The following is a 23950-nucleotide window of genomic DNA, read 5'->3' as shown; positions in this document are numbered from 1 at the left end:
ACCTCTGTGGTGCTAAAGCAAACATCCTGAGGCCTCTTACAGCAACTTGCTGAGCACCAGATTCTCCACACAGCGAATCTGCCGGCATGATTATACAGCCAGTTGCTCGTAGACGCAAACATTTGTAGGATACAGTGTCAAACTGACAGAGTGTGCATCCTATTCTTGTAAATGCAAAGCTAAAAAGAAAAATGCAGACTCTGTGATTTTTGAGCAGCTTACATAGTGCCAGTTTTTATGTGGAGGTGTAAAACACTGGAAACAGTGCCCTGCAGTATACAGAGTGGAAAAAATCTGTGGAATATTACCGACTAATCTTCTGTAGCCCTAAACACAGTACGTAGTCAGACCATTTGTCACCATTAATCCTGTCTTTGTCAGGAGTGCAAACACACTTGTTAATCAGCTTTAATGGAAACTAAAACATTCTTTCACTAAAGGAACATTTTTCGAAAATACCTAAACTGAAATGATTATTCAGCAGTTGCAGGACTCAAATGTCAGCGTTTTAGCAGAGTAGAAAAGGGGAGTAATAGACACTCATCTTCCCAACATGTTGGAAACACTCCAAAGATCGGACAGAGATTACACTCATATTTGAGAGATTATATAGAAACACAGATTATGTACTACACACACATTATGCTCCTGATTATGTGGAAAGAGTGCAACACATGGTTGCGAGTGGCTCCCATGTTTAAAAAGGTGCAATAAATGGTCTCATTAGCAACCGGCATCTGTTCATGTAACTCATAACTTAAGTGTTTATCCTATTTACATTTCTCAACACCAGCTCTGCATTAGTCAACTAGAACACACAACATTCCCACTGAATCAAAACAACTGAGACTCACTTTTTGATGCCAGTCCCAACTAATATAGCAAACTCAGGAAGTTACAGCTGACAGCTCAGCATCAACTCAACTGTGCCTCGCAACCAACACGCAACATTGAAAAATAATTCACAATTCAGCTGTATATCTCTGCTGCAAACTATCATGTGTCTCTGTTGTTGCTCCAAAAAGACCAGCCGTTGGACTTCCTGTTTTGTACATTTTCCCCCTCATTTACTGGCAAGGGAACTGCCAACCACTTATTGAGGGTGGACATAAACCCTTTATGAAGAATCTGCCCACTAGCACTAAAACACAAGAGAATTTTAACAATACAGACTTCTACTTTTAACTAGGAGCATTCTTGAAACTCCCAGTTTTCTTTTTTATACCGCTGTTCATATGTTAAACTACTTACAAATAGCTGAAATGAATATAACTTTTGGCAGATCACTCACAGGCCTAGTTACTCCAACTGCCTTTAATCCTTGAAAAAACAAACAGAAATAACAGATTTAAAATCACTTTTTTAATAAGACATTACAATGACATTGTTCTGTACATGGTTTCCCCCCCCCCAGTCAAAATAAGAGTAAGAGCTGCACCACAGGGTGTCTTCAACATTTCACCAGTACACAGCTCCCTCTGACTGCACAACAGATGGACTCTGATGTAGGGTTACTGTACTTTCGTACTCATGCTACAGATATAGGCTATCATATAATGTCCCGATACTGAGACTAATCAACTGTGGAATCAGATTTAGAGAGCTCGGAGCTGAATGACATTCCTTTGGAAAGATTGAGTCAACTTACAACGTGTCACCCAAAATCAAAAATGCATCCCAACAAGCATGTTTAAGAGTTACTGGAGGCCTATTTGTTGAATATCGAGCACAATTAGGTATCAAGACGTGACACGGAAGGTCAATCAATAAACTATAAAGCCCACCGAGGGAGATTGGGAGGGGTATCGAAACATGTCTCAAGTAGTTTTCTTCCTCTGATACCAAGACTGATGACAATGAAATGGAAGCAATGGTGATTTATTTCTGCTTTGTTTTTCCATTGCAACAGTCAATACCATTAAGAAATACTTTTCATCACAGTACTGTGTTCAAACAGATGTCAAAGTCCATCAAGTATACCGTGACATTAAAGATCTCACCTCAGAAAGAAAGGAAAAAAAGATCAGAGTTCAATGCAACAGAGACTGAAGAACCTTGAATAAAAGTTTTAGTCCAAGAATGAAGACAAACGCTTCAGCTTCATTAGAAAGAAAAAAATAATAATCATACAAACAGGGAAAAGAATAGGCAAAGGCGGTGATCTCTCTGGCTTTAACATTAGGACCAATGTATTCAATATTCATCGAGCAAACCCCAAGATGATGAATGTGATATAGGCCTGCTACAGAGTACAAGCAAACTTTAAGCCAGCAAACCCAGTTAAAGATAAATTAGTCGTGGGGTAAACGTAGTATTAAAAATAAATGGGAGATAATCAACTTCTTCTTCTTAACCATATTAATTTTGAGAAGTTAATTGTTACTTGCAACGGTATTATAGTTTTGACCTAAAACAGTCAGCACTCAATCATTAAGATTTGTAATTCGAGGTTAGCCATGTCAAGCCCTCATACAGTCCATCACCTGTGGTCGCACAGGAGGGCTGAACGTACCAATTCCTATCTCTGATGCGGGTCAACCCGAGCTTCTCTTGGATTTCGTGTGGCTTCATGGCGTCCGGAAGGTCTTGCTTATTGGCGAATATCAAGATGATGGCGTCCCTCATCTCCCGGTCATTAATGATGCGGTGGAGTTCCTGCCTCGCCTCGTCGATGCGATCCCTGTCCGCGCAATCCACCACGAAAATTAACCCCTGGGTGCCCGTGTAGTAGTGTCGCCACAGAGGGCGAATCTTATCTTGCCCCCCAACGTCCCAGACGTTGAACTTGACGTTTTTGTAGGTGACGGTCTCCACATTGAAGCCGACTGTGGGGATCGTGGTGACAGACTGTCCGAGTTTCAGTTTGTAAAGGATTGTTGTCTTTCCCGCAGCATCAAGTCCGAGCATTAATATTCTCATCTCCTTGTTGCCGAAGATTTTAGACAGCACTTTGCCCATTTTGAACTCTTGTGCATAAATACTTCGATCCTAGCGAGAAAAAGTCTGTTAACTGTGCCGATAATGATTCACTTTGTTATAGCGTCAGTTTACGGGCTTACTTCTGAAAACATGACTCAGTGAAGAGCATACGTGGTGAAAAAAAAAAGTCAAAAATGCACACCTAACTGAACAGTACTTAATGGCTTTTTACTTTACAGTATGTGCCTCCAGTGAAGTTGTGGGACATTTATGTTCAAAGTAGCACAGTGTTCGCGGGCCCTACGCACAACATGGCACGGTTAGACTAAGAACTTGGCAGCAGCTGTTGCTGGACGTTCATTTTGTTGCCCAAATCAACATAAAGCTGTGTGACAAAGACAGGCCGTGGCGATTAAAATGTGCCGAGAGCAGACGACGTGTGTAGATAAGGCCCCGAAAAGGCCGCGGTACTTGTGAGTTCCTTCTGGTGTCCGGTCCTCCACATCGGGTGCGCCCTTGTTCTCTTCACCGCTACCGGAGGAGAAAAACAGCTTTCAGCGGCTAGTCCATAAAGCGTCGCGCCGGGTAACTTCACCCTGCTGCCGGCGTCTTCGAAAGAAATCCTCGGTGACTCAGCAACACGTGTATCCTCTCATGCAACTCCACTTCTTATCCCCCTGAAAAAAAAGACGTTCAGGAGGAGGGTCAGACATGCCAAATTAGCAAGCTATCACTCATGGCTGCTAAAGAGGGCTAGCAAGCTATCATTAGCTAACTGTTAGCTTGTTCCCTAGCAAGCTAGCCTAAGGCTAACAAGATAACGGTACTTAGCTGTCGCAAACTGATAATATCTGCATTCAAAACATACGCGACAGTCGCAAAATGTTTGACTCACATCTCCTTGAGTTCAACATTAAAATATGATCAATTTACCTCCTATCTCCCCCTCCTGTCTCGATAAATCCACCCAGCTCTCGTCTTTCTCCTGTAAGTCGAGCTGGTCGCAGTGCTGCTACACCGGAAAGGTGTGGAACTGCATTAACCGCCACTTCCTCCCGTCGACTTCATTCAGCTCATTCAGCGGCTGCTGCCTCGCACGCGCTGTGTAGTGAACCCACGATTTCAAGCATTAAACAATAAAATGCCCAAACTTACATGAAATAAAATTAAACGTTATTTATATGTACACCATGTATCTAGTTATTAGTTAACGTACATCTAACGTTATGGTTTATTTTGTATTGCAACTTTGCCCGTTCTCAGTGCCCGTTCTCAGTGTATAGGATTTAGGGGAATTATTGGCAGAAATGTAATAAAAAAATATGTCTGCAATAGTGTAAAATGACCTGAAACTAAGAGTCCTTGAGTTTTTAGTTACCTTATAATGAGCCATTTATAAAGAGAGCGGGTCATCTATTCTACACGGCCACGTTTTTACAGTGGCCCAGGCCGGGAATATACCAAACAATGAGCCTTTTGTGTTTTTACCTTGCCTGAAGGCCATAGTTCTCCGACATGCTTGGAAAGGGAAGGATGAGCAGAGGGTTATTCAGTTAGATGCAATCTGCAACCTCACCAATAGCCACAACATCCTACACGCTGCTCCTTTAAACACAGTCATATTGCAAAGGTGGCAGTCTGAATTAATTATACAATGAACACACGCACACACACCAAATGGGTCATGGCGAGAAAGGATCTGAGTTTTTAAATGTATAGGGTTTGTGGTCATTGCAGGCACTTCATCAGGCAGCCTAGGAATCATGGGTAATGTATCCACCCTGCCCTCGGGCCCCAGTGCAACCGCTCTGTCTGCACTGTCTAGTTACGTCCCTGATACAAAGCAAGATGTCATAGGTAGTGAGGTTACACTACTTTATTCAAGTATTTTAGCAGATGCATTGACTGACAGAACTCTTGAGTATTACATATTATTCAAAATAATTTCTAAAAATATATACGGCCGTTTCATTATAATGCTGACCCACATACAGTAGTGTCCATCAAGTGTGTTGCCCTTGATGTGAGAGACAGCGAGATCCTTCTCGTGGCACTGGCACCTCTGCGTCACTCAGCGTCAGTCTGTGTCACTCAGCGTCAGTCTGTGTCACTCAGCGTCAGTCTCTGTCACCCTGCGTCACCCTGCGTCACTCTCTGGCAGATTGTGTCACTCTGCGTCACCCTCTGTCACCCTGCGTCACTCTCTGGCAGCTTGTGTCACTCTGCGTCACCCTGCGTCACTCTCTGGCAGATTGTGTCACCTACTGACTAGGGTTGGGCACCGAAACTCGGTGCCGGTATGGAACCGGTTCCTATACGTTCGGTACCTACCGGACCGAAACGTAACGCAGATTTTGGTGCTTCATTTCGGTGCCTGCGCCGATTGAAATACTTTTTTTACACTACTCTGATGACTCCGTCCTAGCAGCAGGACTCGGTCCTCCGCTCCTCACTCATAGTATTATTACAACGGGGTACGTAGCGCTGTCGCTCATGAGCACAACAACACAGGCACACAAAAGCTTCTTCTTCTCCTCCTTTGAGGTGTACTGGCGGTTGGCAAACGACGAATTGGCGCATTGCCGCCACCAACTGGTAAAATAAAATAAGTCATGAGACGTGTCGTATTTTGCCAGAGGGGGAAAATATGCTCATATTTCTGCAAAAGAATTGCTGCAGTGTGTGTACAAAGTGTGTGTGTGTGTTTTGTATTTATTTATATTTATTTAAGTATACTGTAAACTGTTAACAGTTAACATATTGTTCATAGTTAAAAAGTTTGAAGCTGTAGTTTGAAGCCAAGTGTTTTGTATTTATTTATATTTATAATATACTTTAACAGTTAATATATTGTTCAATTTGAAGAAAAAAGTATCGGTTCAGGCACCGGTATCGTTTTAAAAGTATCGTTTTAGCACCGGTATCGGAAAAAACCCAAATGATACCCAACCCTACTACTGACATACATATAAGTAATCACTCTGCGTCACCCTGCGTCACTCTCTGGCAGCTTGTGTCACTCTGCGTCACCCTGCGTCACGCTCTGGCAGCTTGTGTCACTCTGCGTCACCCTGCGTCACTCTCTGGCAGCTTGTGTCACCTACTGACATACATATACATATAAGCAGAGGAAGAGTGAAGATATTTTCAAACATGTATTTTTGGATTGGACATTTTATGTCTTTTAATTTTTATTTGTATATATACTTTTAAATGATTATAAAACGGATGATTTATTTTCATTATTTAGCCGATTGTTGTAAATGACTATAAAAGTAATAATTTGTAAAGAGTGTATTATGTTCCATTTTGTTGCAAAACCAGCAAAATCATACTTAAATAAACAATACTTAGAAACAAAAAAGTACAACGTACTTACTCTAAGGATGCATACAGAGAACAGGGGGCTCCGGTGACTCAACTAAAATCATAAAACTGATTTATGGAAGCTGATCTGTCGTAACAACAACGGGTGTTCTCAGGAAATGTCTCAGGAAGGAAGCTTCTTGACGGTTGCCGAACTATGCTCGCCTGCCACAGCTGAATCTTTCCGCTGAACTGACACAGACTGATGCTGAGTGACACAGACTGACCACAAGAAGGATCTCGGCCCTGCACCTTGAGGTCTCACCCACATCAGGTCACAACTACGGACAAGGGTCCTGGGGGAGGAAGAAACAAGTACTGTGGGCTACAGTGATATGTAAATATCATTAAAACCGTGGTACCGCCCACTGTTTAATCGCATGATCATGATGTAATCGGCGTTACTAGGCCGCAGGATTAGGTGCCATGTTTCAGCGTGCCTGCAGCCCTTGAAGGACCATTGTTGGTGTTGAACAGTTGCAACCAGCGTGTTTAAAGGGCTAGTACCCGGCGCTCACTCGTAAGCGTCATGGCGGACTCCAGCTTCAACAACCTGACATCCCTCGCGCGGGCTTTATCGCAGCCTACGCTGGATCTGACAGAAGTGACCGATGTCGTCTCTCACCAGAGAAATATCCAGCTGCATTCACGCCGGAGGAGAAGGTTGTCGAGCTGCAACTCGAGTGAGTCCGTGGAGTCTGCGACTTCCCCCTCCGTCGAGGAGGCGCGAGTCCTGGTTATAAACACCGGAGGGACCATCGGGATGACGCTTCGTGATAACGGTATACGGTCATCGGAACGTAATGGATTGTTTTTCTGTTTTTCTGTTTTTCTGCAGCTCGTTAGCACAGCAGATCGCGTGCCGATAGCAGCTTCGATGCATGTTCTCATTAAGAGTTAAGTTGAGCAGCTGCGTGACAACAATGCGAGCGCATCCCAAAATAGTCCTTCAAACAATTTATGCTAATTGGAAACTACGTTGGTTTACATCCGTAAACCTGACTCCTAAATCCAAATGTAACACTGAATATTATTTCAGTGATGAACAGTACATTCACATTGTGAATCTATCAGGGAGGTCATGCTAAAGACAACAACTTTACAAGCTGCCCCTCTTGATGTAACTGTGGTGGGATCACATATTCTCTCAATTATTAACTAGATGTTGACTTAAGGGATTGGGCAACATCTGGAGCAGGTAGTGAGGCTGTTGTGAGTAGCCTAACATCCAAGGTCATCCATCTTTGTTTCACTTCCTGTACACTCCATGGACTCTGTAGTATTTACTCACCTCTTCAAGCTGTTTGTTGTTTTGACAATGCTATATAATAACATTGTATTGTGATTGTTAGGCTTGTATTTTAATCTTAAAATGAAATGGCCTGGAGATGAATCACACTTTTGTCTGTGGATATGCAGGTCCATAATGTACACGCACACACCTCATGTGTCTCTCACATCTGGTAAGTTTAAAGACTCTGATCAACAATGTCTAGACGTCGCCATTCAATCTGCATGAAAAAGAAGTTGAGTTTACTTTAGACCAGGGGTGTCCAAACTTTTTTCACTGAGGGCCACATACAGCAAAATATACCAAGGGCTGGGCCACTCAGGTCCGATCGCCTCACCCCTAGTGTGTTAAAGTGAGCAAAATCAATCAAATGTGGTTCTCAATGTGCTTTTGTTCAGATTTAACAGAGATGTTTGCTCACGTATGTTGAGCCGAACAGACTCATTATTCAAATAGAAGGGAGTTGAGAACAGCTCGATGTCTCTCTCAATGAGAGAAACATATTGAAAGCCATGGCAGCTGGTGGAACATGTTCTAGGTAGGGCTGTGCCACATCCAATCAATTTCAGCAAACATCCCAGTATGATTTAATGCTAAATAAATGAAGGTATCAAACACGTATTGCTACTTTGCAGTTAAATATTTAACATTTATTCCAACATGAAAAAAAGCAGAAAATAACACTTAGACAAACACGTCAGGACATCTTATTTACAGCTGGTAGCTTCATGTACTGCTTCCCTTTCCTGCTAGTCTGCTGTCTGATTGTGAGGTCAGGCTGATCTGATATCAGCTCTGCAGTTTCTCCTCAAATAGATTCAGCTTGGGGCATTCTGACCCAAGCTGAATCTATTTGAGGGTGCTGATTGGCTAAATTGTATGTCACACATTTATATCTTTAATCAGCAATTGGCTAAACTGCTCTTTTGGGCAGTTTCTCCAGCGCCACAGAGCTGGAGAAACTGCCCAAAAGGACATGCAGGAAAAGCATATATTTACCGCAGATATCATATTTTACACATTTCAAAAACACAAATATTGACAATTTGTATCGTTTATTATTATTCATTTCATTTTATTTGTTGTGGCTCAAGGTGGGGCGGCGCCCTATCGCCCTCTATTGACCAGCCGCCACGTAAGCACTGACTGAGTTCTGTCATGAGAGACGTTATCACGGACACGTATTTCAATCTGCATGAAAAAGAAGTTGAGTTTACTTTAGACCATTGATACATGTTTACTAAGTGTTTCAAAGTCAGAGACTGTGGGCCTCCCCTTAGACAAAGCTTGGACAAAGACTCTGGGAAAGACAGGAAAAACTGTAAAATCCCCCAAAACTACTGTATCTCTTTAGCCAAACCACACACATAGGTTATTCTATGTACGATTTTTTGAAAACTGACATAATAATCCGTTCACCGAGCCTCCCCTGAAACAGTTTGGAGCCCCCCATAGGGAAGCCCGCCTCCCACAATGCAAAGCTCTGCTTTAAGGTTGTGTTTGCCGGTGATTTCCCCTTTACCGTCACTCTTATCAAGTCATCCTGTCTTGATTCCCGACGGTATGATGACTTATGCTCATGTGGCTGTCAGCTGCAGTGGTGCTGTGCTCACTGTATTCACAGTTCTCCACTTTTATATTATGACTAATTCAGTGGCCTAAAAACGACTCAGTCATATGTAAGAATCATCGTTCGAGGGGATTTTTCAGCATGTGCAACAATGATACTTCTTACAATTACCACTAGGGTTCAGTATGAGACTGATGTTTGGTGTTGAGCTGATTGTAATGCCTCTTGTGCTTTTCTCCTAAACTGTTACTGATTTAACAGAGCGCACGCTAAGAAATATTACAATAACCCCCTATTTAAATATTTTTGCAACCCACAGTGCTTGCCCCAAAAGCCAATTATTTTGTGCAGGGCCTGCGCAAGTTGCCCATCCTCCACGATGAGTTGTATGCCCAGCAGACCTGCCTGTATCAGTACTATGGATCGGAGAACAGCCTGGTCCTGCCGTAAGTGAACCCAGAATTCTTCCCCACTCAGTCAGAACATATAACTTTATTTAGAAAATGTACAGTAATACATGTTCTGCTCTTCACACAGGATGTGTTGTATCATCTACTCCAAGGCTTTTTATATGATGTATATGTAATTCACATATTGTTATGTGGGGTTTTCACCATCTAAATACCTAAGGAAGCTTATCACAATATTTTTTCTTCTTAGTTCGAAAGAATGTTACACTTTATCTCATTTAAAGTTATTGCCCTGGAGGGCTGAGCCTGTCTACATGGAAACGAATCACTGTCCTCACTGCTTTTAATGACTCTAAACTGCTTTTGTTCCTTCAACAGGAAGCCAACGCCCTATTCTGACCATCTATTTCATGGGTGCAGTAGCACTGGTGGCATTGTTTGTGCTTGAGAGTGGTTTGCTGTCTCTGCAGTCCTTGAGACCAAATGTTTGGGTGTGCTTGCCTGACAGGAAATGCATGCCGACGTGGCCTTAAATACCAGGAAGGACTCATGCGCATGGAGCTGTGTATTGCCTGAAGTATTGTCGTGTCTCTTATTCTTCGCTTGTCATCAACACGCCACCTGCCTTAAAGAATCCCAGCTGAGATAGCCTGATCTTTCCTGGAGGGTTTATTTGTGAAAAGCTGCTGTTGGCATACTAGGAAAAGCAAAGCTAATCTACTCTATTGCTGTTTGTTTAATCCAGGTTGTCTTGATCTCTGGTGCATGTGCTGTGGAGCCCCTTGTGACAGGTTCCCCTCAGCGATCAACAGCCTCTTAATGGTCTTAAATGTCAGCGATAGCGGGGGTGCCTCTACCAGAATCGTACCCTTACTCACTCATTTCCAAACCTCCTTCATGTCGACTGCCACTGTGAAAACCGACTGAGCGGCAGCAGGATGTGCGGTAGAGATAAGAAACATCAGGCGGTGGTAGACTGTTTGTGGAGCTTATGAGAATTATTTTGGAGGACTTCAACCTCACACTGCTCCCACACCTTCAGCAACTACACAAGAGCTTCCTGTTTGTACATCGGCTGCTCGGTAAAGGTCTTAAAATGTTAGCAATCGGTTAACTTTGAATAATATTAAAAACCTTTGCTAACTAATTGTTTGGGGGTGAGAGCATGATTCACTTTTTAATATTTGCCCATCCTTGAGTTGGCATTGTGTTAATATATGCAGGCTCATATGCAAGTCTAATCCTGTTAATAGTATGTGGTTCCAGTCTATGTTGAAGGAGGGAATTAGTTTATTGATTTGTTGAAAAGCTTTATTCATGATGTTGAGAGGCAACGCCACAAGACTGTTTGCCGCCCCCCCCCCCCCCCCAACCTCCAACCCCCCTCTTCGACTTTTTAAGTCCCCAATCATGCACACGCACAGAAACACACAGGCATTCATTATTCTTAAGCTATGAGGCATCTCAGCACGGGTATGCTAATGTGTAGCGTTGCTACACCTTAGGGTACACTGCCAGATAGATGAATAATTGGTGATTTGAATAGTGTTTTCTTGTGGCACTTTGGCTTCAGGATTACCAACAACATATGTTCCAGGGTCCTGTGTGGACTCAAGGCTAATTAGAAGAGTGTCTGTAGGACCCCCGGTTGGGTGAACGGGTGCTCGTCCTCCCGCTAGTCCATTCAGCTCCTGTCGTCATGTTAGAAGGCTGCCCTATGGTAATGTGGGGGGTGTCCCACCCAGTTTCTTTAAAAGGGAGATTAAAAAAAAGAAAATCTTTCCATGGCTCTTCAGCCAGTCACGCTGCCTAGTGTGGAGTGTCGCAGGCGGAGCCGTGAGACGCCTGAGTTAAAATCCACATAGAGGCAGCATGAATATGTATACACCAGAGGCTCCTTCCCTGGTAACTGGAAGGAAAAGAGAAACATGGGCTTTCGCCCCCTAACCTGAAATGGCTCACCGAATAACCCTCAAGACAATAATGTCCCTCAGCGTTGCCTGTGTTTACCATACACAGTGGTAAAGCTCCACAGAACATTAAGTCTTTGCTGGGGAAATGGCGAAACAGTAAAGTGCCGCTCTCTTTAACAGTGTGCAGACATGCCCCTCCCTTTTACACTTTCAGAATTCTCTGTGTGTGTCTGAAACAGGTTTTGGCACCCTGCTGCTGAGACAGAAGGCCTGGCTAAATAGACTTTGCCTCGCTTCATAAAGTCAGCTTGGTTTTTAGCATTCCCCTACCCTTCTTTAAACTCACTTCTCAATTTTAACCTGCACTTAATCCAACTCTGTTCATTTGTCACAGTGAAGATAATAATGACGTGTTTAACCGTGTGCCCTTGATGTATTTTGGAGTAAATGTTTTTGCCTGCAAAGACTAAAACCACTGATTTATTTTGGGCAGTTGGTCCCGTTTGAACTTGTGTATATCATGACAGAACCTCTCTCTCTTGCAGGCTGAGTAAAGACAATAAGAGGATAGTCTACACTGTTATAGAGTACAACCCTTTGCTGGACTCCTCCAATATGACCACAGATGACTGGGGTAGAATTGGAAAGGACATTGAGGTACTTGCTGCTGGATCCATTTCATTGTTAGGTTTCTGATTGCCTCCATTTCCAAATACAACACCGAATGATTTCTGCTTTTAAAACGCGAGGCATCAATCCATCCTATAATATTCATATTGCTCATAAAATATACGATATAATAATGTAGAAAAAAAGACAATTGTCTTTATGCTGCCATCTAAGACGATCCACAATATGCTGTCTTTTTTTTTTTCTCCAGAAAAACTACGAAAACTATGACGGTTTTGTGATCCTCCATGGCACAGACACTATGGCGTACACAGCCTCTGCCCTGTCCTTCATGTGTGAACATTTGGGCAAACCGATCATTCTCACCGGCTCACAGGTAAGAGCTGCTGTCTGCAAAGGGCCCAACAGACGAAAAGAACAAAATGTGTCGGCGGCATTTCAAATATTCTCTGCCCTCTGAAGACAAGGCCCGTTCTGTCTTCAAGGTGCCGATCTATGAGCTGAGGAACGATGGCAGAGACAACCTGCTGGGGGCGCTGCTGGTCGCAGGCCAGTTTGTCATTCCCGAGGTGAGGAAAGGGAGATGGGACATAAATGAGACTCGGCTATTGTATTCGATTATTAGAGACATTTGGCAGCCTCGCGGAGAAAACATTAACAATTACCCTCTTTGTGAAAGAAACAGAGAGAATAAGAGACTCTAGAATCTAGAGTCTCTTATCATCTAGAGTCTAGATGATCACCAATAGTGACTTAGATTTCATATGTGGGGTTTAATAAATGCTAAATCAGTTTTAAATGAACCGCAGAATGAAAATAAAAACCTTTTAACATTATAACCCTGTATATTTGTTAATAAGTTGAGAAAGGTGTCACTACTGGCCCGCAAGAGACAATAAAAGCTCTGCTAAACGACTTGTCCGGTGAGAATACTCTCGAGTGTTTCGCAATACCGAACAACATATACTAGAACAGGAAGAACACTGGAAAGTGTTGTCACACATTCATATGGGCTGCCACGCAAGGTGCAACCTGCCCATCAGGATCTAAACTCATGCTCAAACACACACATGGCTCAGCCTTCGGGAGCGATTTAGGGTTCAGTATCTTACCCAGGACACGTTGACATATGGACATCAAACTGCCAACCTTCTGATTAGTGGTCGACCTGCTGAGCCAAAACCTCGTATCCACAACCCAAATGCAGTAAAAAAACTGTGTCCGTTGAATTTAATTTTGCTGCATTGAGGGTTGTACTTAAACAGACGAGTGTTTTTCTGTGAAAAGCATTTTGCAATGAGTTTCTAGAAAACCGTTCCATCTGTAGACAGGTGCGCACAGGTTTTCATGCATATGTTAAGTCCTGCAGCGGATTCTTTTGTCTCCGTAGAGGAGCAAATGGTGTGCAGTAAATGTATGTCTTTATCTCTATTCAGGTGTGCTTGTACTTCTACAACAAACTCTACAGAGGGAACCGTGTGACCAAGGTGGATGCTATGAGTTTCAATGCGTTCTCCTCTCCTAACCTGGCTCCTCTGGCCGTCGCTGAAGTGGACATTACAAGTGAGCCGGTGGCGTCATGGGTCTGTCTTCATGGGGAAAATAAACGTTGCGTTTCTCCACTTTCAATCTTTTTTTTTTTTTTAACCCTCCGTCTTGTCTTTTAGTCAACTGGGATACAGTGTGGAGGGCAAACACCACAGCAAAGTTTCAAGTCAGCACCGAGCTGAACAGGAACGTGGGCCTGCTCAGGCTGTTCCCAGGAATCACTGCTGCTACTGTAAGTCGCTCAGAGCCAGAACCGGACCAGAGGTGTTCACTTTGTCTCTGTCACAGCCCCCTAATGTCCAGAGGTGTTCACTTTGTCTCTGTCACAGCCCCCTAATGTCCAGAGGTGTTCACTTGTCGTCCAGCAAAAAGTTGCCCATCTTTTTTTTTTCAAGTGAAACGTTCAAGTGGAGTTAACCTTATTTAAAAAGTCTCCAAATTTAAGGAAGGATTTAAAGCTTGAGTTCATATTTTTTTATTTAATGGAAATTTGGTCGTTATTATGTCCTTGGTCTTCGGCTGATGTTTCTCACAACAGAATAATGAATGGGTGTTCTTTTTCTCTTCGGGGAATTATTCAGCTGCTCATAGTTTGATGGATTTCTTGATATGTCCAGAATGTTTGTGGTGCACTCCAGACAAATACACCTCATAACAGATCACTCATTACCTGCTTTGAATATATAAGTATTTGCATCGTACTACGATTCGCTTTATTTCACCTGAGGTCTTTTCAATATTTATGGATAATTACAGAAAAATCAAATCCACACAAAATGTATTTAGTGAAGTGATGACGGGTAAATGAAAGGTAAAGTAATCATTTTACCAGCTTGTTGCCAGTTTCAAGTTTTCCTTCACAGCGTATTAAAATGTAATTAAAAAGATGTTCTTCCAAGGTAACCGGCTGTTCAAAAACTACTATTTTGTCTAACTGCAATAAAATATAGTTAACTTTAATTTAATTGCGCTATTACCCGCCTTCCGTTACCTTCCCGGTCATGTAAACTGCCATCAAAGCTCAGTCCAGAGAAAGATGAGAAGGAGTTATGGGCCATGACCAATCACCCTGTAAAGAGGGAGGACTGGCGTAGATACTGTAACATTTAGCTGCACCTCCCCCTGCAGAGGCTGCCGGGAGACCGACTTTACTGTCTCAATCTGCTCACACTGCCCAGCTCGGCTATCAAGACTTTCTTCCAGCCTTTAACTGCCTTTTACGAGGCTCTGTTTTGATTATGCACCAGGCTCTTGTGTGCCCACTGTCTCTGCTGCACGAGAGCTTCAATGGTAATCTGCGTCAAAACGTCTTTCGGCAAACTGCTTATCGCATCAGAAAAATAGCGACCGAACTTGGCACTTATAATGTCGCCGTCTTCTTACATTTTACGGTTACTGCTTTGGTCTTGCCAAGTGACTTTATGCTTGCTAACACCTTCAGATTAATTGCTCTCCTTCCTGTCATTTCAGTCATCTGCCATTCTAGTCATACGCCATGGCTAATGATGTGGTATAGGGCCTCCCGGTGCCAGCCAACTGAGATACTGGTTGCATAGACGGCACCAGATGGGCTTTTAGGAGAGTGAATGGTCTCATGCATTAGAGTGAGAGGGGCTGCAGGAAAAATAACACGGAATACTAATTCCGCAATTTGATTACACGCAGTTTAGAGAAGCCGGTCCAGTTGGCCATGGATCTCGGGCGTTTGTAATGTGAATCCTTGGTATATATCTGTGTCCAGGTGAGGGCTTTCCTGCAGCCGCCCATGGAGGGTGTAGTCCTGGAGACCTACGGCAGTGGAAATGCCCCCGATAACCGACCTGACCTGTTGGAGGAGCTGAAGAAGGCCACCGACTCTGGTGTCATCATCATGAACTGCACCCAGTGTCTGAGGGGGACCGTGTCTGCATCTTACGCCACCGGCAGGGCACGTCACCACTAGTCAACCCTCACCCATTTCTACTACATTTTGTGAATGTTGAATTTCCCAAGTACAGAATGGAGAGACTGTACATGTATAAATATATATATATATATACCTATGACTTCTCAGGTGTTGACGGATGCTGGGCTCATAGCTGGTGGAGACATGACTCCAGAGGCGGCCCTGTCAAAGCTGTCCTACATATTGGCCAAGAAAGAGATAAGTTTTGATGCCAAGAAAAAGGTTGGTTTCTACTTTCCAAAGCGATATTGCTTTTATAGAAGCATAAGAGGATCACCATGTAGATTACTATAATAATCATGTGTGTTTCGCTGTGTCCAGATGATGGGTCAGAACCTGCGAGGTGAGATGGTTTCAGACTTAGCCGGAGCCAAGCTGTGTCTGAGCGACAGCCGTTTCATCCAGGTCATCGCCAAGTCACTGAGCATCAGCTGCAACGAGGTGATGGCACCACCAATACACAGACTTCAATAGCAGTGATAGATAAGACAAGATCCTGGTCAGGATAAAAGTTATTTCCAAAGCATCTTGGCCCTTAAGAGAGCTGAGGAGGAAGACTTTTAAGAGGCCTCAGGGTTTCTGGAGCAGTGGAGGAGATGGAGAGACAAAGATTCTCCAAATGCTGAATGACAGTGAGTCAATGAAACTGATTAGATGGTGCAGGGGTAACGTTTGTGGTCCATCTCATTAGAGATAGAGATATCTCCCGCCCAACACAAAAAAACGCTATAATGCCAGAAATGACAAAATGCTAGATTTTTTTAAATTTTATTTTTTCAGGCTAAGTTAGGAGCTCTCTGAGATTATTCTCTGAATGTTCGTGAATACGGCCCCAGTTGCTTTTTATGTTTGCCTTCCCCAAAGAAAAACCACTCAACTCACATAGACGTCCAGAACATGCGGTGTTGAAAGTCTATTCCAAAAAGGCCAAGTTCATTCATTTCAACCTATTCAGAATAGCAGCAGTTGTTTTCATTGAAGTCTGTGGTGTCTACAGGAGCTGGAGGCCATCCGTGATGCCATGACCCCCTCGCTGGCATGCGCTGCTGCCAAGATCGGAGACATAGAGGCCTTCGAAGCCCTAAACGATATGGTAAGCGACCGTACGATCGCAACTACGCACAACCCTTAAATTCACACAGCCTGGGGTTATTATTCTGTGTTTCAGGGAAATGTCCTTTGCACGGTCAGCCTCTCCACATTGCTATTAAAATACATCAACCCTCTGAGGCTATGATACACAGCTTAGACTTCTAAACCAGCGGAGCAGCATATTACCAGGCTTATCGCCATCGTGTTTGTTTTGTAGGGTCAACGCACCCAGGTGAGCCATTCACATTGATGGTTCACCAACAGGTTTCCAGGGTCACTATCCTGTATGAGGGGTATGGGAAACACACAGCCGAACAAAACATGACGCTCGACTGGTAAGGCAGGCCTAGAGTTGCCCCAGCGGTCACGTGGACATGTTTGTATGTGGCTCGACTTGTATGCAGTCACTTCATGGATTAGCCTGCAGCCTCTGTGGACAGATGGAAAGTGTAAATGTGCTGTGGTCACACCCACACAGCGATCTTTTAATACATGGTCCCTGCTTGTGATTAACTTTTTCTTTGAGGGTTTCTTTGCTTCACTTTAATTTATCCTCCTACGCCGCATTTATTTGTTCGTTGTCTCTACATGCGCTGCTGAACAGTAAGAAAGAAGGTTAACGAACTGGTAACTAAAGGATAAGGCTGCCGTTTGTCTATGTTTTTTTAATTTTTTTTTATTAATATGTCCCATTTCTAAAAATAAAAAAAAATAAAAAAAAATAAAAAAAGAATTAAAATTAAAATGAAAAATAACTCTCAATCTATTCCAACACTGTGTGTAGCGCTCGGACTCATTCATTTTAAACTACAGTGCCCATGTTAATTGTGATCAAAGACCACGTCACCCAGTGCAGCTGTGTGCTTTATTGATGTGTTTTTAATAGTTTTCGCTTCACATATAATATTTATTAAAGGGATGAATTTATTGCTGGCTTCTGTCTTTCCATTTCATTTTAGGTTTGTTGACAATAAGGCACATCTAGAATATCCCCAGACCCCCAGGTGAAGTACCCTGTGCATGTTTGTCTTCGGCAGGGCAGCAACTTGTGTCTGAGTGACTACGATGGACGCACACCCCTACATATTGCTGCCTGTGAGGGCCACCTCAAACTGGTGGAGTACCTACTGAGTCACGGAGCCACGGTCTATGCTAAAGATCGCTACGGGGACACCCCCCTCAGCAACGCCGTACGCTTCAGGTGTGTGTTTGTGTTTGTTTATATCCGTCTGTTAAAGTAATAATGCCCTTTTATGAAGTTGCAAACACAACATTTCAAATCCCCCTTTGGCCGTTAACAACATTGAGTCTGTTGTTAATAGCTGCAATAGAGGGGACTTCATTAAATGAGCCGCTGCAAGGGAGGGAATCTGGCTCTGCTTAAATGACAGGAAGGGAGCAGCGGCTGTCAGAGGGGGGGGGGGTTGAGACCAGGGGAGCAACTCGTAATGGAGTTTAGAGACCAGGCAATAATTATAAACTAATTAGGCTAATTGTCACCTGACCGTTTAGACGGTGTTTATTTTTACCAAAGCAGTTTTTTAATTTCATTTTTTTGTCATTCGTTGGCTTTGCCGTGAATGTCTAACGGAGAAGATCCGCTCTTAAGGTTTCTCTTTTAGTGCTATGGTGAGCCTCGGGGTGAAAACATTGTATGTGTCGAAGCTGTGCCAAATGGCTGTTGTCCTATTTTAACGGTTGGCACTGCAAGTGTGGACTTGTTTCCGTTTGTGACGGTAGAGGGCTGCACTGGAGCGCGAACACCTGTCGTTACTCTTCCGATGCTCCACTCCGCTGCGTGCTTTGCCCTTCCCTGAATGTGTTTCGTGAAATGACCGTAAGCACGGGAGCTTTGAGTTTGAGCTGTCAGGATGTCACCATGTCACCATGTCACCATGTCCGACTCTACTTGAATGTCTCCGACATTTCACAGTGCACTGAAACCCATATAAGGAGTGGCAGAAAGCATAGAGAAAGAAGGGTTAAAACAACTATGGGGAGTGTCCTCTGAACCAGTCCAGACCAACCTGCTCCCAGTTTCACAGATGAGAGATACTGGCTTCTCAACAGGAAGCCTTCGAAATGCTTTTAATAGTTTTCTTAGCTGCGCGTTGCTCTAAATACCTCTACGCGTCAATTGTAAGCTAATTTACCGTATAGCATAAGCAAGCTTAGCTGTTTATTTATAAACTGAGCAGTCCAGTGGTGAACCCTGTCAGGCCCTTTTGGTTTTGATTTCATCGAAAGTTTCCTGTCACCACAAGTGTCACTGCAGGTGACTCCTGCGTGGGTGGTTGATTGCAGGGGATGAGGAACTTGTTCTTACATGCAAAACCACAGTCACTGCCACACATCAAATCAAACTGTACTGTACAGATCATATGATCCAAGTGAAAAATGAGGCTGAATGATATACTTGTAGTATTTATATGTTACACATGAAGTCACAAGTATATAACTCTATTGCATCTTCTCTGAATAACTTAGGCACAAGGAGGTGGTGAAGCTGCTGAGGAAGACCGGAGCTCACTTCTCCAGAGACGAGTTGGATGAAGCAGGGACTGAACTGTGCAGGTGAGACGCGCATAGATCACGTCTTCAAACCGTTGCACACGCATTAAGTGACAAATTTCCCGGTTGCTTCGCCATCATTACAGTTACCCATCCTACATAGTTGACACAGGCTCAACCAGTTGTCCCACTGTTACACAAACGGTAGGAATGCTCCCCGGCAGCATAGCGGCGCATCTGTTCTGTGTGTACGAGACAATGGCTGGCCCCTGTTACATCTACCTGAGACACCCGACAGGCTTTGTCAAGACAAATTACAGTTTCAGAAACACGCCTTTTATAAGGTTCGATGAGCATGGATTGTTAAGATAAAACTAAAACATCTAGGTCATGAGGTGCAACATTATCAATTTATTTTCCCTTGATGTGCTGCCTAGTTTCAGAAAAGTCTCTTCGCACAACAATTTGTCCTTCACCCAATGGCTCTTTGATTGTTGATCATATTGCTTTTGGGAAACGGAGCCCTGTGTTGCAATAACTCTGTTGTGTACCTGCTGTGTGCCAGCCTGGCAGCCAGCCGTGACCTGGAGGGCCTAGAAATGTGGAAACTTGCTGGAGCTGATCTGAATAAACCAGGCTATGACGGACAGACAGCACTTCAACTGGTGGGTCCTCGGGACATGTAGTCCACTTTTAACAACAAAGTTCATAAGAAAACCCTGTCTTATTCATTCGTTTTCTCATTCTGCCCCTGTCACAGGCCCACGCTCTCGGCAAAATGGACGTGGTGGCATTTTTAGTCCAACTCGTAGGCAAAAAATCCAAGGTAACCACTATTCTCCACTTTAGCTGCTTCACAGCTCCATTTCTGTCACCAGCTTTAACTTTGATATGCACACTAGCGCAGCACTCAGATTGGTATAATCCTCTGTCTATATTTGCCTCTCAATTACATGTTTGTTCTGTTTGATTTCAGCCAGTATTTGGTGAATTGAATGTGTATGATGAATATGAGGATGAGGATGATGATGATGAGGTAAATTAGATGTGGTGCGTTTTCCGAGTTTGTGCATTTCCCAAATTGAGCATGAGCATGCCTGTTATGAAGCCATACATCCATCCGTTTTGTAAACCACTCATCGTGTTCAGGCTTGTGTATCCCAGCATGCTTTGTGTAAGAGGCAGGTTTCAACCCTGGTTAGGTCACAGGACTAAAGAACATCAAACTGCTCACAGAAAAAACTCCGTCGTCCCTGCTAGGTTTCAAAGCGAGGGCTTTCTTGCTAGCGGCAGTGCGAATCACCCATGGGGCCCTTGTGCATATTGTGTTTTAAACAACACATACACAGTCAAATGCATTAAAAGAGGTTTCAAGGGATTCAACAAAAATGAGTATAATTGGTAATAGTTAATGAAAAATACATTTCTAAGTAAAGAAAGTGATGAATCGATTATGTTTCATTTTCCAGTCAATCGACTAAACAATGTTGACCCCTTTCTAAAAGCAAAAATGTTAATCATTTCTAGGTTTGAGTTTCTCAAATGTGAGTATTTCCTGTTTTTTTGTTTGTTTTATAACTATGTAAATCAATCTCTGGGAAATTATGACTGGCCTGTTTCTCTGCTTTATGACGTTTAATTGAAAAATCTTTTTAAGTCTATAAATCAAGAAAACAATCAACGGATTCATTTATAATTACAGTAATTGTCAGTTGCGGCCCTGCTTTCGAGAAGCAACCGTGATCGTTGAGAGTTCGGCTAAGCGTGCCTCAGACCTCTTTTGTTTTTCATCAAAACTACACCAATACCTGTGAGTGCTAAACCTGTGCAGCCTGCTTTACACTCGGCTGACTTGTGTGTGTGTGTGTGCACATTAGTAATCAAGAGCACTGAAACATCTCTCGCCTCCCCAGTGCTTCCTGTTAATCCTGTCCTCTTTTTGTGTCTCCGTGGAAGAGCGGAGTGATTGAGTTCACAGCCGCCCCGACAGGACTGTGAGCTGACGTTGTCTCGACCAACAGGAATCGTCCTCCTTCCGCATCCACGTCCCTCCCCCGAGCCGTCCTCTTCACACCGTCCACAGCACTGCTCTATACTTCACAGAGCGACTGTGACTTTGAATGTTAGATTGTCATACTTTCTTACAGTGTTTCCCTCCAAACCCATTCATAGCACAACTGTGTGTAAGCACTGCTTTGAGTGCAAGGTGAACAGAAATGACAGCACTACATGTATGCAGATGTATTATTGTTGCACAGTAGTACATGTATGTGAATGTCCAATCAGGGATTGAGGGTGAATGTCACCTGAGCTGTTTCAACATGGAGAACGCTGAAACCTCCCATTACATCATTGTGTTATATGTACTAAAATAGTTACAGAACTCTTGACTACAGTAACGTTACTTTATAAGATAATATAGCAATATATTCAGGATATCTGAAAGTACAGGGTACACTTACAGATTTTATTTTTATGGTTATTTTTACAGTGAAATGCTGCAAAGTTTCAAGTAAACCAATGAACATATCTTTTTATTGTCTGTGATGTGATTCAACTCTAGCCCTTGTCCACTGGCCCTGAAGCAGAGTACTTCCTGTTGCTCAAACAGGTACTACAAAGACCTGTAGCTATCTGCCAGACTCATCCAGCCTGTTTCTTGCACTGACTAGCAAGATGGAAGAGTCGCATATCTCACTTTGAAATGGAAAAAGGAAGGACATTTTGATGTCAACTTGTATTCTTTGCGTCCACGATCACAAGCAAATGGCTTCATGTACTTTCCTTATTTTTATTGTGTGACAAGTAAACTATTTCAAACAACGCTACTCTTGTTTGATTTGGAAAAGTTAATAAATCAATCTTTGTCTGTGTAGTTTACACTGTAATGTTAACATCTGTCAGGGAATCTTCTGTGATTAATGGGACTTTGAAGTGCAAATGTTACTTTCCCACTGATGTATTCAAAAACAGTGTCTCTCTGTGTGTGTCTGTGTGTGTGACAGAGAAAAGGGGATTCGTGGTCTTCTGTGGAAATAAAAGCAACGGAAATAAATCTTTTCTTTCAAAACATCGTCTCCTGTGATTGCTTCTGAGTTGCTCCGAACACTGAAACTGTGCTTATACTGCTCCTGCTAAGGACTCCTGAGCAATTTCCAATTTGACATGGTTTTCTATATGAATTAGCGCGGGTCTAACCAATTGTTGAAGGTCATTTCTCTGAGTGCGCAGAGTCCCTTTGTGTTCTCTCAAGAAATGTGTTGTGAATAATAATTGGATTCATTGTGGTTGCAGTAGGCCTTTAGGAGAAATACATCAAACCCAAACGTGACGCTTTCTGTGTGACTTTTCACTGTCCGACTGAGAGATAAATCAGACGGAAATGAGACAAACTTAGAAGACAAAGATGACTTCTCAGCCTGCTGTGGCAGGTATTTGCTATCTCCGTCTAGAGGGCGGCTGCCCGTCGAGCTCCTTGCTGGTGGAACCCAGCTCAGCCGGTCGGACCAGCATGGGCCTCATTCCTGCCTGAATGAGAGGCTTGTATGAACCTAGCCCCAAAACAGTAGATAAAAGGCAGTTGACTCTGCAGTCACTCAGTCGGGCTGGGATGGCACCAAGGAAGCACCGCTGCGAGGACAGAGTTCACCTTCTCCAGGTAAGCACGCTTACAGAGAGCTTGCAGTTTGCCGCTTGTGTAGGTCGATTTTCTTCGTACTGATGCCTTTACTACCAGCAGATTATTCCAGGAAACTAACTCTAGCTGCTGTTTTTTTGTTTGTTTTGTTCTTTCAATAGTGGAATCAACAGTTTGAAGGAAAGACTTTTCCCTGAAGAAGCCTGTGGTCCCTCTGATTAAGTGGTTCTCAACAGTTCAACAGTTCTTTGAGAAAATTGTGAAATGTTTAGGACCACTTGACCAGTCAGACAAATGCTGCCAGCTTGGGGAAAATGCTGCCTTTGAGTCGATCTTTAACAAGGAAAACCTCTCTCAAGGCCTGACTTTGGACTTTGAATGATTTTAGAACAACCGTTCTGATTTCCACTGTTTCCTTAATGTCTCTCTCTGTCTTCTACTCCCATTGTGCCCCCTTGTGTTACAATGCCAACTGCAGTCCAGGAACCGTAGGGGGCTGTAAAAATCGCCAGGCTTCAGTAATTTCATTCTGCTGGCACACATACACATTTTGAACAGCTCTGCTGCTGCAGTAACACCCGTCTGTTGTCACTATTCAGAGGTACTGATTAAAACAAGTCAATAAAGAATCATTTGCCTCTGTTGAGTCGTGAGGACAGTCTGCAGGGACGGCGCTGTCCAAAGTACTGAAACTTGCTGCAAAATCAGTGTATCATGTACATCTAATTTTCAAACGATAAGAATTATGTATATTTTATATTCAATGTATGCTCATGATTAGACATGGGCAGTGGAAGTAGTATTCCGATTCTTTACAAAGTAAAAGTACTAATACCACACTGGGAAAACACAACCTCCAGTAAAAGTGTGTAAGTATAATCAGCAATTTACTTTTACAAGTACTCACTTGTTAATGTTTTGGTATTGTTATTACTGCTGCATTTATGTATATGTTCCATTTTACTGCTGTGGATATGTATGTTGTGCTAATTTTAACTACTTGATGTACTTTTAACCCATGAAGGAACACTTCATCCTTCAATTTAGCAATAAAATTCTATTTCAAAGTCACCAAACTTGGAGATTCGTGGTTTTCACTGGACAGGAGGGCTTTGAAA

General features: G+C 43.1%; 2 protein-coding genes across 6 annotated transcripts; one reads left to right on the top strand and one right to left on the bottom strand.

Annotated features, from left to right (window-relative positions):
- Positions 1 to 1353: 1353 nt before the first annotated feature.
- On the bottom strand, positions 1354 to 3974 carry arf6b (ADP-ribosylation factor 6b). The gene is made up of 2 exons (XM_079286988.1): positions 3853 to 3974; positions 1354 to 3596 (listed from the first exon to the last, which is right to left on the bottom strand). The coding sequence occupies exon 2, from the start codon at positions 2956 to 2958 to the stop codon at positions 2431 to 2433; it is 528 nt and encodes a 175-aa protein (XP_079143114.1). The 5' UTR covers positions 2959 to 3596; positions 3853 to 3974; the 3' UTR covers positions 1354 to 2430.
- A 2622-nt stretch (positions 3975 to 6596) lies between these two features.
- aspg (asparaginase homolog) lies at positions 6597 to 22265 on the top strand. Of its 5 annotated transcripts, none has more exons than XM_079287247.1 (18): positions 6597 to 7067; positions 9466 to 9592; positions 9935 to 9970; positions 12015 to 12126; positions 12350 to 12475; positions 12585 to 12668; positions 13536 to 13662; positions 13767 to 13879; positions 15389 to 15574; positions 15701 to 15814; positions 15914 to 16033; positions 16590 to 16685; positions 17722 to 17885; positions 19172 to 19258; positions 19761 to 19860; positions 19956 to 20021; positions 20723 to 20739; positions 21152 to 22265. In XM_079287247.1, exons 1-17 carry the CDS (start codon positions 6815 to 6817, stop codon positions 20726 to 20728), a joined length of 1917 nt encoding a protein of 638 aa, XP_079143373.1. In that variant the 5' UTR covers positions 6597 to 6814; the 3' UTR covers positions 20729 to 20739; positions 21152 to 22265. The 5 variants fall into 5 exon arrangements, with proteins under 5 accessions (XP_079143373.1, XP_079143369.1, XP_079143370.1 ...); XM_079287243.1 differs by lacking the exon at positions 20723 to 20739 and adding an exon at positions 20172 to 20231; XM_079287244.1 differs by lacking the exon at positions 20723 to 20739 and adding an exon at positions 20172 to 20245 and having other exon boundaries at positions 21152 to 21173.
- The last annotated feature ends 1685 nt before the right edge of the window (positions 22266 to 23950 follow it).

Source organism: Melanostigma gelatinosum, assembly GCF_949748355.1.
Source record: "Melanostigma gelatinosum genome assembly, chromosome: 16".
In the NCBI taxonomy this organism is placed as follows: Eukaryota; Metazoa; Chordata; class Actinopteri; order Perciformes; family Zoarcidae; genus Melanostigma; species Melanostigma gelatinosum.
The sequence above is the reverse complement of the archived record's forward strand: the minus strand, read 5'-3'. Positions and strand labels throughout refer to the sequence as shown.